This window comes from Bos indicus, chromosome 11, assembly GCF_029378745.1.
Source record: "Bos indicus isolate NIAB-ARS_2022 breed Sahiwal x Tharparkar chromosome 11, NIAB-ARS_B.indTharparkar_mat_pri_1.0, whole genome shotgun sequence".
Lineage (NCBI taxonomy): Eukaryota > Metazoa > Chordata > Mammalia > Artiodactyla > Bovidae > Bos > Bos indicus.
In genome coordinates, this window is record NC_091770.1 from 86700652 (window position 1) to 86714767 (window position 14116).

Consider the following 14116-nt stretch of genomic DNA (forward strand, 5'->3'; position numbering starts at 1 on the left):
GCGTGTCTAATTTGTCGTGTAACAGTTGTATCTGATTCAGATGGCCTTGGAACTTCCCTAGTGGTCCGGTGGTTAGGACTTGGTGCTTTCACTGCTGGCACCTGGATTGCATCCCAGGGAATTCAGATCCAGCAAGGTGAGGCCAAAAATCAAAAAACAAAGACCTTAAAAACTGTTCCTGAATTAAGAAAAAAGTCCTTCATTACAACTGTAAAGAATACTTGAAAGAATTGTTAAATCCATCAGCACTTCATTAGTCTTGTCTTTGAACTCAGCTTTTCAAACTCTTAAGAGCCTTAATAGCTCTGGTAACTTCTGATTTAAAAGTCAGTACGGTGCAGTTATGGCCTGCTTTGACTCCAGCTGAAATTTCATGGAGGCAGACAATGAAATGTGTTCCCAGATATTGCTCTCACTGATAACATAATTAAATTCTAAAAAAGATGTTTCCCATTCACTTCATGTTAGATCTCCAGTGGCAGGTGACCCACCACGTAATGTCGGGGAGCAATTATCTGGACCTTATCCAAACTTAGAAATGTGATGGTGTTAATTCTAATTAAGAATCAATTCATTTATTCTTTCAGCTATTATATATTGCGCTCCCAGTAGGTACAGCACTTTGGGAGAGGCAAGCAAATGGTGATCCATTTGATCTATAAGGGTATGTGTTGTAGCTAAGCCACCTTCTTACAAGGGCCATTTCTTGCCCGTTGGCCTTTTCTGCCAAATTTTCACCATTGCCTTAAAGTCTTGTATGAAGGTACTTCTCTCGAATTCTGCAGCAGCCCAGCCAGGCACTGTCATGCATGACATCCGTAGGCAGGGTATGTTCTGTGGTTCAGAGACTGTGGGAGAAGTGTCCTACTTAAGGATTCTTCCATACCAGCATCAGCTTAGATGTTAAGTAATTATTTATCTCCCCAGGGAAAAGACATAATTATGCATAGACCCTGGGTTGGATCAGATCAATCCCTGGGTCAGGAAGGTCCCCTGGAGAAGGAAATGGCAACCCATTCCAGTATTCTTGCCTGGGAAATTCTATGGACAGAAGAGTCTGGCAGGCAACGGTCCAGAGGGTTGCAAAGAGTCAAACACAAGAGAGCACTCAGGGAGAGGAGGAGGAGATGTAAAGAGTATCTGCATATTTGTAACAAAGTAAATGCTGAATAAGAGAGCAATCATGAGTCAGTGATGCCATCCAGCCATCTCATCCTCTGTCGTCCCCTTCTCCTCCTGCCCCCAATCCCTCCCAGCATCAGAGTCTTTTCCAGTGAGTCAACTCTTCGCGTAAGGTGGCCAAATACTGGAGTTTCAGCTTTAGCATCATTCCTTCCAAAGAAATCCCAGGGCTGATCTCCTTCAGAATGGCCTGGTTGGATCTCCTTGCAGTCCAAGGGACTCTCAAGAGTCTTCTCCAACACCACAGTTCAAAAGCATCAATTCTTCGGCGCTCAGCCTTCTTCACAGTCCAACTCTCACATCCATACATGACCACAGGAAAAACCATAGCCTTGACTAGACGAACCTTTGTTGGCAAAGTAATGTCTCTGCTTTTCAATATGCTGTCTAGGTTGGTCATAACCTTCCTTCCAAGGAGTAAGCGTCTTTTAATTTCATGGCTGCAGTCACCATCTGTAGTGATTTTGGAGCCCAGAAAAAGAAAGTCTGACACTGTTTCCACTGTTTCCCCATCTATTTCCCATGAAGTGGTGGGACCGGATGCCATGATCTTCGTTTTCTGAATGTTGAGCTTTAAGCCAACTTTTTCACTCTCCGCTTTCACTTTCATCAAGAGGCTTTTGAGTTCCTCTTCACTTTCTGCCATAAGGGTGGTGTCATCTGCATATCTGAGGTTATTGAGATTTCTCCCGGCAATCTTGATTCCAGCTTGTGTTTCTTCCAGTCCATATTGGCTTCCCTGGTGGTTCAGACAGTAAAGCATCTGTCTGCCTGCAATGCAGGAGACCTGGGTTTGATATCTGGATTGGGAAGATCTCCAGGAGAAGGAAATGGCAACCCACTCTAGTACTGTTGCCTGGAAAATTCCATTGACGGAGGTGCCTGGTAGGCTACAGTCAGTAGAATCACAAAGAGTCGTACGTGACTGAGCAACTTCACATACATATGTTATACATTTTATATCTAAATATACATTTTATATACATATACATTACATTTTGTATCTATATAAAACCTGACAATATGTAACTATAAAACCTGAAAATATATACTTAGCAAATAGCTGTTCTTCTAGTCTTGGGCAGTATCACCTGCTCTGTGTTTACAGGTAACTCCAAAATGTATCCAGTGTAGCCCTCTCTTCTCTCCTGAGCCCTGGTGCGTGGTTTCAGACACCTGATGGCATCCATCAGAATCCAGGCATACACTGAGTTAACCAGTCTTAAATGGAACATAATTTTGTTTTTTTTCTCTGTTTAACTTCTCTCATTCACTGGATTTTTCTAAAGACACTTCTTAATAACAGTTTTACATTCACAGCAAAAGGGAGAGGAAGGTACAGAGATTTCCCACATACCCCCTGCCCCCCACACGTGTGTTACGTCCAGCCCCAACCCACCTCGCTGTTAATATCCTCCACCAAGGGAGGATGTTTGTTACAGCTGATGAACCTACCTTAATACGTGATAATCCCCTGAAGCCCACAGTTTACATTAGGGTTCACCCTTGGTGTTGTTCATGCTGTGGTTTGAGACACGTGTCCACTATTAGAAGGTAAGGATATTTTCGCTTCCCCACACCCTCTGAGCTCCACCTTTTCATCCCTTCCCTGGACCCCTAGCACCCACTGAGCTTTTGCCTGAGTCCATTGTTTTACCTTTTCTTCAGTGTCATTTAGTTGAGATCGTAGCTTTTCAGATTGGCTTCTTTTGCTTAGAAAGGGTCTCTCTCTGTCTTTTTGTAGCTTGATACCCTATTTCTTTTTAGCGCTAAATAATACTCTGTTGTCTGAATGTATCATGGTATACTTATAGCCACTGGGGGACGTCTTGGTTTCTTGGGTACATAATTTCTTGCCCTTTATTCCACCCTATGTCTTTTTTGTCTGATCATCTCCAATGATAGATCCTAACTTAACGGTATTCCCCAGCTTTCTAGTCACTTTAACTAGACATTTGGTATAAATTTTTAACGGTATTTTTCAGTATTCCTCCTCCCATCTCCTCCATAGAGATATCTGTCAATTCTGGCTTACTCGTGTATCTTGACCTTGGGTTCCAGTTGCCCTGATTCAGGCCCTGTCCTTGTTCCCATTTCCTCAAGTGGCCTCTCGTGTCTTGCTCGCGTCTGAGTTCTGTCTCATTAGCCCAGCGTGTACCATCGGCTGCAGAATCACAAAGCAGCTTCTCTGTTGTGAGATTCTTGACTCACTGTTCTGTTTGTCACCTTTCTCCTCCTTACCCTCTTTTCCCCTAGTCATTTCCCCTTACTGCAGAGTGAGGTCGCGGCATCTTAAATCTTTTACAATCTGGCCTGATCAAAAATTGTTTTTTTCAAATTTTGCCACTATCCTAGCATTATCAAACTGCTCACCACTCCTCAGGAGGCTGGAAATGCTCTTCCCAAATTCCTATCTGTTGCAAAGTACCCTTCTTTCAAGCCTCCTCCCCGATGTGCTCCTCTCTCCCCTCCCCCTTCCCACTGAGATGTCTATTGTTGGAATTACTTTTTACCCCTCTACTCCTAGAGTACTGTCATGTCTGCTTAGCATCCTTCATAAGGTACCTTGTAGCATAGAGTCTGGTTTGTTTTTTAGTCAAGTTGTGAATGAGTGAGTGCCTTGGACATATCTCTTTGTTTCTAAATCTGTCTTGGAAATGATAATAGAGGAGCCTTCAGTGTGTCTCAAATATTAATTCAGCATATCACAGAATTTTAGTAAAGGTTAGTCAGATTTTAGGTACATACAGGTAATAAATAGCCCAAGTTCCTTAGTGTCTCATGGTTTGCCAATTTTTTTGTGTAGTTCAGTTCACTTGCTCAGTTGTGTCCAACTCTTTGTGACCCCATGGACTGCAGCACACCAGGCTTCCCTGTCCATCACCAGCTCCTGGAGCTTGCTTAAAATCATGTCCGTCTAGTCAGTGATGCCATCCAACCATCTCATCCTCTGTTACCCCTTCTCCTCCTGCTTTGAATCTTTCCCAGCACCAGGGTCTTTTCCAGTGAGTCAGTTCTTCGCATCAGGTGGCCAAAGTATTGGAGCTTCAGCTTCAACATCAGTCCTTCCAATGAATATTCAGGACTGATTTCCTTTAGAATTGACTAGTTTGATCTCTTTGCAGTCCAAGAGACTCTCAAGAGTCTTCTCCAACACCACTGTTTAAAAGCATCAATTCTTTGGTGCTCAGCTTTCTTTATAGTCCAACTCTCATGTCCATACATGACTACTGGAAGAACCATAGCTTTGACTAGACGGACCCTTGGGCAATTTTTTGTGTAGTTGTTATACAAAAACAGCATTCTGACTCAACAACTTAGAGCCATATTTACTCAGTAGTGGAGAAGCAGGAAGTAAGATAAAGTCTGTTAGGTAGATCCAGGGGTCACCACAGACAGGTTCATTTTTTCCAGCCTGTTCCTTAGGCTGTCTACAAACCCTGTCAGGTAGGTTAGTTTATCTTGTTTCCAAGCCTACTGCAGATAAGGACAGTAGGAAGCCCTGAGTGTATACAAGTATCATCTGTTTAAGTTTATAGTTGGGCTACAGTGATAGCTCAGTTGGTAAAGAACCCACCTGCAATGCAGGAGACCCTGGTTCGATTCCTGGGTCGGAAAGATCCTCTGGAGAAGGGATAGGCTACCCACTCCGTATTCTTGGGCTTCCCTTGTGGCTCAGCTGGTAAAGAATCCTCCTGCAATGTGAGAAACCTGGGTTCGATCCCTGAGTTGGGAAGATCCCTTGTAGAAGGGAAAGGCTACCCCTTCCAGTATTCTGGCCTGGAGAATTCCATGGACTGTATAGGAATTCCATGGACTGCAAGGAGTCGGACATGACTGAGCGACTTTTCACTTCACTAAGTTTATAGTACATTTCTAGAACATGTTCTGTTCAGAAGTGATACAAATAAAAAGGAATTCAGTGTCAGTCCTAAGCTATCCAAATGGGTCTCAATCGTAAAGCTTTATTATGTTGAAATCTCAGTCGTACACTGTATCTTTGAGAACAATGCAATGGCCTAGGGTAAAATTGATGAGGCTATCCTGTAAGGTAAGGACATATCCATTATGTTTCCAATAACTCAGACTCAGTAAACTGACACCATCAGCTTCCCACCCCATGTCAATTCTTAACTTATTATTGGCTCATGCTTCCTCTCCCAGTTTTGGAATCTGAAGTTGACAGACTCACTGATTCTCATTCAGTGTAGTAGCCATGCTTAGAAAGCCATGTTTCAAAACCATGTATTTCCTTGAGAAATGTTTTTACATCAAAAAAATGTTAACTAAGGAAAATTCTTTCCAACATATTAAGCGTAAATTTAGCCCAAAAGACTCATTCTTAGCTCATTGTGTGCAGCAGCCAAGTAATACATATCTGCTGTGAAATAGGTTAATAGGATTTGATTGTGGGTAAGAAATAAGCAAGAAGGAAGGCCTGGAAACTGGTTTTTTAACAATTTCATAATAATTTAATAGTGCCTTATGTAGCTTTTTAATAAATTGTTGAGTAAGATGTTTTTAAGCTATCTTCCTGGGCAGATTTTATTCTAATATTAACTTTAAATTTTGATATTCTTTTTCTTACAGAGCCTTCCTAATATTCTCACCGATGATCGATTTAAAATTATGTTTGAGAACCCTGACTTCCAAGTAGACGAAGAGAGTGAAGAATTTAGGCTTTTGAATCCACTTGTTTCCAAAATTAGTGAAAAAAGGAAGAAGAAACTGAGACTCTTAGAACAACAGGAACTTCATGGAAAAGTAATGTACTGTTTATCATTTAGAATTTGTGTAATATTTAGTTTTCTGTATAGGTTAGAAGAGTCATTGAATAAAGCTGTAATTTGTTTGACCTTCAGCTTAGGAATATACCTTCTTTTATTAAAGACATTTTTTTCCAATGCATGCAGTGTCTGATAGACTCTGATAGGCTAATGCTATTTAAAAGGAAATAACGGGTCGATGTTTTTGGCAGAGGGAAAGGAGCTGCTTCTTACTATTTTTATTTTCAGGAAGAGGAGGAAGAACCGGAAGGAAAACCAAGTGATGCAGAAAGTTCTGAGAGTTCAGATGATGAAAAAGACTGGGTCGCAGAGGTCAGGAAACAGCGCCGGCTTCTCCAACAGGAGGAAAAAGTGAAGAGGCAGGAACAGCTCCGGGAGGATCAGCAGACGGTCCTCAAGCCGCAGTTCTATGAGATCAAAGCTGGTGAGGAATTCAGAAGCTTCAAAGATTCGGCCACAAAACAGAAGCTGATGAAGTGAGTAATGCTGCCCCTGATGTTGGCTTGCTGGATGTCCAGCCTTGCTCTTCCTGGCTGGCCCTGTGCCCTCAAGGGGTCATCTTGATCTTTGGAGTTCATGTGACAGCTCAAGGCCAGAGGGGACACGCACTGGTCCTTACTGTGGTGATTCTGAACAACTTTTTGAGGCCTAGTTTACATAGAGTAAGATGCAGGGTGTGACCCCAGGAGCATTGGTAAATACGTACATTAGAGCACTTTGATTCTGCAAAACCCACACTCTTAAAAATGATGATAGCAATTAAAGAGGTAACAGCTTCTTTGACAAAAAGTTATTTTAAAAATATTTCAGTTATGTTTACTCTCATTGTAGGTTATCTGAGTATTTAAAAGGTCATTTGGAAAATTTGCCAGGAATTTTTTTAGCTTTATGTAGGAAAACAAAGAGATCAGAAAGAGTGGTATTTTGGAATAGGTGAGTACACAGGGACAGAAAGTGGAATGGTGGTTGCCAGGGTTGGGGGCTGGGGAGACACTACTTAATGAGCTATGGGGTTTGCATTTGGAATGATGAGAAAGTTCTAGAAATGGATAGTGGTAATGGTTGCACAACAGTGTGAATGTTCACTGAAGAATAGTTAAAATGGTAAGTTTTATGGTTAAATATTTTACCACAGTAAAAATAAAAAAATAAAAGTCATCATTAAAAAGAAATGGTATTATTTGAACAGTCTCAGTTGTCAGGTGTCTAAGTAAGGAGTTAGGTATTTAAGCCCCCAGTGTTTATAAGCTCTAAGTCACATGAGAGTCACATGAAATTCTCTGCTTTGAGAATTTCTTGGCCAAGTGTTGATATACAGGATCTGGATGTGATAGAGTAGACAGTCTTGTAAGAAGAGCCTAAAGGTCTGGGGGGCCACGGGGAAAGGGCAGGGGGAGCCAGGCAAGGCAGATGAGGCGTCAGATGGAGGCTGTACCAGTTCTGTACATGTGCTTTTCTAACCCCCAGCTTCCTGGTTTAAAAATTGTGCTTTTTCAGACAGAAGAAGAGGGGAAAGGTGGGGAGGACATTGATAGACTGAATTGTTTCTGGAATAGAGAGATGCCCGTTCATCTTTATTTTGCCAGTTTCTAGCAAATGTCTGAGACACGAAATGTTGAGGGAATCCTTCAACTTAGATCCAGGAGCATCTAGAAATTCTGGCTCTGCCTAACAGAAGATACATCAGTAGACGAACAACCTAGTAATAGGTTTAATATCTCATGAAGAGATTTTCTTTACCTACCAACCTAACTTTTTTTTTGGTAACAAGTTTCTTTAAATATAATTTACATAACAGTCACATACATAAAGCATATAGCCCACTGGTTTTTGGTATAGTCACAGAGTTGGACAGCCACCACCAGAGTCAGTTTTAGAGCATTTCATCACAGCCCCACAAGCAGAGTTCCTTACCCCGTCCGTCAGTCCCATTTACTCCACCTCATCTTACCCCAGGCAACCACTGACCTGTTCTCTAGCTCTATAGGTTTGTCTTTTGTGATATTTCATGTGAGTGTTATCATATATGTGGCATCTTGTCCCACTGCCTTTACTTGGAATGATGTCTTTAATGTTCATCCATGTGGTAACATGTGTGAGTATTCCATTCAGTTTTATTCCAGGGTATGGGTAACACTGTATTTTATTTATCCATATATCAGTTGATGGGTATGCGTGGTGTTTCAACTTTTCAGTGCTGCTGTGAACATTTGTATATGTGTTAGCATGGACATATGCTTTCATTTCTCCTGGCTGCATACCTAGGAGTGGGACTGCTGGTCACATGGTAACGTTATGTCTGACCTTCTGAGAAACTGCCAAACTTTTTTCCAAAAAGACTGCTTCACTTTATGTCTCCATCAGCAGTGTGTGCAACCCCACTTTTTATGTAGCTGTCATTCTTAGATTTTTACCTGGAGTCCTAGTTAGAAGCAGAGGGAAGACTGCTTGTTTTCAGTATTCTGTTTCTATGGAGTGAATTTCATTGTTAGATTATCTCGTGTCTTTGTCTTGCGTTATTTACTTTACCGCTAGCTCCTGAATCTGTATCTGGACCCGAGTAGGCACTTGATAAATCCTTGTGAGGGTGTGGATCTTCTATGCACTGACTCCTTGTCAGGCAGCCCTGGAAGTTACTCTTCCAAGATCTGCTGAAAAAGAACTCATTTACCCGAAAACCACTGACCAGGACCATCCGGGAGCAGTCGTTTTCAGTGTATGGTAACAGAAAGCTGCAATTTGAGGGTGGGAGACATGACCAAACTGTCTCACATTCTTGTTTTGCCTGTGAGCTTTGGTAGGATATTTATGTAGAAAACAAAAGGGATGTACATTTAGTATTTAACAATAAATGATAGCCAAGCTAATACACTGCAGTTACACATTCTTAATAAGGTAAGTGTCAAAAAGTTAGGCAGTTGTTTTGAGAAGAAGAGCTGTGTGAGTGATAATCCTTACACAGGCTTAAAAGTCCCATTGCTTAAAGTAACCACCCTGTGGTAGGAATAGCCCGCAGTTTGCTGGCGTTTGGGCGCACACTCCTTGTTGAATTCTAGTCTTGACTGGATTATTTTGGCAAATCCCGAACTTGTAATGTTCTAATATTATTTAATGAAGCATTGCACCATTATCCTTCAGAGAGCTAAAGTGACTCTTTATGTTTATTCTTGGAGTTACCACAAGGCAATCAGCAAAACGCAGCTTTGGAGTCAGGTGGGTTATGTTTGAAAGTTCACTTGGACTTGTTCAGCTTTAAAACCACTTCAGTTTTTAAAACCAGAGCAAGTTCTCTCCATTGCTTAGCCTGGTAACAAGAGCTTCACGTAAACACATATGTCTGTCAGCACATTCTTATGTGCCTTCCAGTGCGCTGTGCTTTCCTCCTGAGTTTATTCATCCACCTGTCAGCCTCTCCACCCACCCATCCATCAGTCAGACAGTTGTCTCGTGCCCCGGGTGAGCAGAGTGCCGTCCTGGGCCCCGGGGGTGGGAAGGAAGGGCCCGGCTCACATGCCGGAAGCACCGCTGTTCTCTCCGGGGCTCTGTGAGCCGTCTGGAGGCCCTGGGAATGTGTGTGAGGAAGAAAGGGGGTGGATTTTTAGAGGTTCACTGAAGTCTTAATTAGAAGTCATATTGAAACTGGTCTTTTGAAAGAAAAAGGATGAACATGGAGAGCAGGGTGGGAAAGCTGGCTTTCTTGGCCGAAGGGGCCGTATGAACAGGACTGCTGTTTGGAGGCGAGGGAAGAGCTGTGGTTGTGCTGCGAGAGCACAAAGTGAGCGTCAGGGAGCGCAGCCTGGGAGCCAGGGAGGCAGGCGCGTGAGGCCCTGGCCCTGGCTGAGGTACGGGCGAGCCAGGGGTGGTTGGGGCTAAGATTATCGTGATCAGATCTGTTCAGTCCCTCCTCCCAATTATGTAAATATTTAACACAGTAAAAGCGGTACATGTTTGTTGTAGACAATAAAAGGATAGGCTTAACAAAGCCCTATTTCCCAGAAACTGTTAGTGAAATACTGAAGTTTTAGAGAGAAAATGCAGGGAGAAACTGGGCCCATGAGATCAGCTAGCCAACTGTAATAAAGCAGTCCGAGGGGCAAGTGATGAATGCCCGACATGGGGTGGAGAGGAGCAGACAGACGTTGAACCGGATTACTCCTGAGCGTGTCTAAGAATAAGACGCACACTACAACACCGTTTGATTACTAATTTAATATCAAAGGAGTTGGGGCGATGTTGAAATGTCTAGCAGTATTGCCACTGAGATAAAGGATACAGAATGAAAAACAAATTTAAGGCTCAACGTATTGAGCTGGGTATTCAGCACATTGAGTCCCCAAGACCCAAGTGTCCTCCTGGTCATGTTCAGCTGACAAATGGGAATGTAGGAGGTAGGCCAGAGACCCTGGTTTAAGAGATACCAGCCTCCCTGTGGGGTTGAGACCCTGGCATAAAAAGATTTTGCAGAAGCACGTACAGGAAAACAAGGGCTCAGAATAAAGCCCTTGGGAACAACAAATGTTTTTTTTTTAAGTCTATGGTGAAAACCATAGACTTCTCTAAAAGCATACAAGTGCATGCAAAGTAATAGATGCGGTTTTAGAGGTGTCAGGAATATATTGCTAGCCTGGGGCTAAGAGGTCTGATTTAGAGGGCTGAAGGAGAAGGTGGGCAGTAAACAGTACTAAGGAGTTGCCCAAAAGGTGGGGGGGGAATCTGGAAAGAGCCGAGCATGGAGAGGATGTCACAGAGAAGGGCATGGTACCGATGTCGGGTAGAGGGGGGTCCCCAACATGGAAGCTTGGCCGTAGGAAGAGTGTCAAGATCAAGGAAGGAATGGGAGAAAAAAGAACATTGTGAACAGTTAGTGTAGATGGTTCCTTCAGGGTACTGGCAGTGAAAGGAAGGAACCAAGGCCAATAGCTTGACAGGAAAGGGTTTTTAGGCTTGAGAGATGTCTTATTAATATGCAGAGAGGAATTAATCATGGAAAGGGCAGGGTGGAGAAATGACTGGACTGAATTGGCAGCGCTGTACTGGGTGAGCAGTCAGGAGTCAATGGGGCCAGGAGCCACCAGTTAGAGAGATGGTCCATCTTCAGAAACCAGGGAGACAAGTCAGGATGGGTGGGAGTGACTCTGTTTCTAGGTAGAAAGAGAGGATGTTCACACTGGCCTCTGTTGGGAATTGGGGCATGTGACCCCCTTCAGTTACCGGGGTAGCCTTGGTCTGGGGCACCTGATGTACATGCTGGAGGTGTCTGTAGGTAAACCCAGGAGAAAGAGTCCTTAGGATAGCTTTCCAGATTTTGGTAACAGAGAATAGCTCCTCTTCTTAGGTGATAAATACTACATGCTGGGAGGCCCGTTCAGCTCAATTCATGAAAACATTCTTTGAAGCACCTACTCTGTGGTCGTTGTAGTTGTTGTTCAGTCACTAAATTGTGTCCAACTCTTTGCGAAGAGATTTTCTGCCTTCAAGGAACTCATCTTCATCAGGTACTTTGGTATCTCGTGGTGAGTTGCTTATCATGTTTGCTATCCTCTTTGAATCAAACAACTGTGGCCAGCTTTTCCTCGTCAGCTAATTTCCTTCTTACTGATAGTGGATAAGAACTACAAGTCTAATTCTGAAAGAAGTTTCATTTCAAACTTCCTCTTTTTTTAAAAAAGAGAATCTTTTATTACTCCAGTAATCGGTACTCCACTGATACACAAGCATGTTATCATCGCTGTATGTGTGACTTTATTATCACAAGCATGCTATCGCTGAAATACAAAGGTAGGATGGAAGGTAACAGTCCTCTCTCCCCCGACACTCCCTCCCTGAGGTCCTGAGTGACCTCCTGGTCACTCCCAGGTATGCACACACTCATGTGTACACTTGTGGATTGCACTAATCTCATTGCCAAGTCACATGCTCTTTTCATTGAGAAACAAGTTTTTGAAATGTTTTCTTTGTAAGTGCATGCAGGTTTGCCTTATGGCTGCATAAGTATTTCATAAGGTGGATGGGCCATAATACCTAATTTTGAGTGTTTAGATTGTTTCTTGATTTTTTCTCCCATTTTCACAGTTATAAATATGTCTCCACGTGCAAGAATCTTTAGACCATATTACCTGACGATGGCATTTGCTGGGTCATAATAGGTGTGTGTGATCAGTGTGGCCAGGTTGTCCTCCAGAAAGGCCTCATGTGCCTGTCTCCCCTACACTGGCAACAACAGTGGACCCTTCTCAGACTTTAACTGAGCGAAGGTTGGGCTGACACCTGGTGGCTGCCTGAGCTTACACCTGCTGCATTGGAGACTGGGAAGCGATGTGTGCACACTGGGAGGACTCAGAGTTTTCAGTGACCTTTATGTGATACAAAGTTACATGTTTAAAACAAAGTCCTTAAAATTCACCGTTTATCTGCCGATTTATCCCTCTATTCTCTTTGTATCCCCTTTAATGCAGACTATGAAGGAGTGATCCCTTTATTTTCCATCAGTTTACCTCTTCTCTTCTGTGTATTCTTGCCACCTCTTCTTAATATCTTCTGCTTCTGTTAGGTCCATACCATTTCTGTCCTTTATCGAGCCCATCTTTGCATGAAATGTTCCCTTGGTATCTCTAATTTTCTTGAAGAGATCTCTCGTCTTTCCCATTTTGTTGTTTTCCTCTATTTCTTTTCATTGATCGCTGAGGAAGGCTTTCTTATCTGTCCTTGCTATTCGTTGGAACTCTGCATTCAGATGCTTATATCTTTCCTTTTCTCCTTTGCTTTTTGTTCTTTTCACAGCTATTTGTAAGGCCTCCCCAGACAGCCATTTTGCTTTTTTGCATTTCTTTTCCATGGGGATGGTCTTCATCCTTGTCTCCTGTACATTGTCACGAACCTCCATCCATAGTTCATCAGGCACTCTATCTGTCAGATCTAGTCCCTTAAATCTATTTCTCACTTCCACTGTATAATCATAAGGGATTTGATTTAGGTCATACCTGAATGGTCTTGTTTTTGCTGACTGTATAGAGCTTCTCCATCTTTGGCTGCAAAGAATATAATCAATCTGATTTCAGTGTTGACCATCTGGTGATGTCCACGTGTAAAGTCTTCTCTTGTGTTGTTGGAAGAGGGTGTTTGTTATGACCAGTGCCTTCTCTTGGCAAAACTCTATTAGCCTTGCCCTGCTTCATTCCGTATTCCAAGGCCAAATTTGCCTGTTACCCCAGGTGTTTCTTGACTTCCTACTTTTGCATCAAAATTCTCCAAGCCAGGCTTCAGCAATATGTGAACCGTGAACTTCCAGATGTTCAAGCTGGTTTTAGAAAAGGCAGAGGAACCAGAGATCAAATTGCCAACATCCGCTGAATCAGGGGAAAAGCAAGAGAGTTCCAGAAAAACATCTATTTCTGCTTTATTGACTATGCCAAAGCCCTTGACTGTGTGGATCACAATAAACTGTGGAAAATTCTGAAAGAGATGGGAATACCAGACCACCTGACCTGCCTCTTGAGAAACTTATATGCAGGTCAGGAATCAACAGTTAGAAATGGACTTGGAACAAGAGACTGGTTCCAAATAGGAAAAGGAGTACGTCAAGGCTGTATATTGTCACCCTGCTTATTTAACTTCTATGCAGAGTACATCATGAGAAACACTGGGCTGTAAGAAGCACAAGCTGGAATCAAGATTGCTGGGAGAAATCTCAATAACCTCAGATATGCAGATGACACCACCCTTATGGCAGAAAGTAAAGAGGAACTAAAAAGCCTCTTGATGAAAGTGAAAGTGGAGAGTGAAAAAGTTGGCTTAAAGCTCAACAATCAGAAAACGAAGATCATGGCATCTGGTCCCATCACTTCATGGGAAATAGATGGGGAAACAGTGGAAACAGTGTCAGACTTTATTTTGGGGGCTCCAAAATCATTGTAGATGGTGATTGCAGCTATGAAATTAAAAGACACTTCTTGGAAGGAAAGTTATGATCAACCTAGATAGCATATTAAAAAGCAGAGACATTACTTTGCCAACAAAGGTCCGTCTAGTCAAGGCTGTGGTTTTTCCAGTGGTCATGTATGGATGTGAGAGTTGGACTGTGAAGAAAGCTGAGCACCAAAGAATTGATGCTTTTGAACTGTGGTGTTGGAGAAGACTCTTGAGAGTCC

The 14116-nt window shown here is 42.7% G+C and overlaps 1 protein-coding gene across 3 annotated transcripts in view; it reads left to right on the forward strand.

Moving 5' to 3' along the window:
* The window catches only part of NOL10 (nucleolar protein 10), a 90061-nt gene that overhangs the window by 62348 nt on the left and 13597 nt on the right, over window positions 1-14116 (forward strand). For all 3 annotated transcript variants that reach the window (XM_070799138.1, XM_070799140.1, XM_070799139.1), the window contains 2 exons: window positions 5773-5946; window positions 6198-6445. In XM_070799138.1, the coding sequence (XP_070655239.1) occupies window positions 5773-5946; window positions 6198-6445 (422 nt within the window). The remainder of the gene's footprint in view (window positions 1-5772; window positions 5947-6197; window positions 6446-14116) is intronic.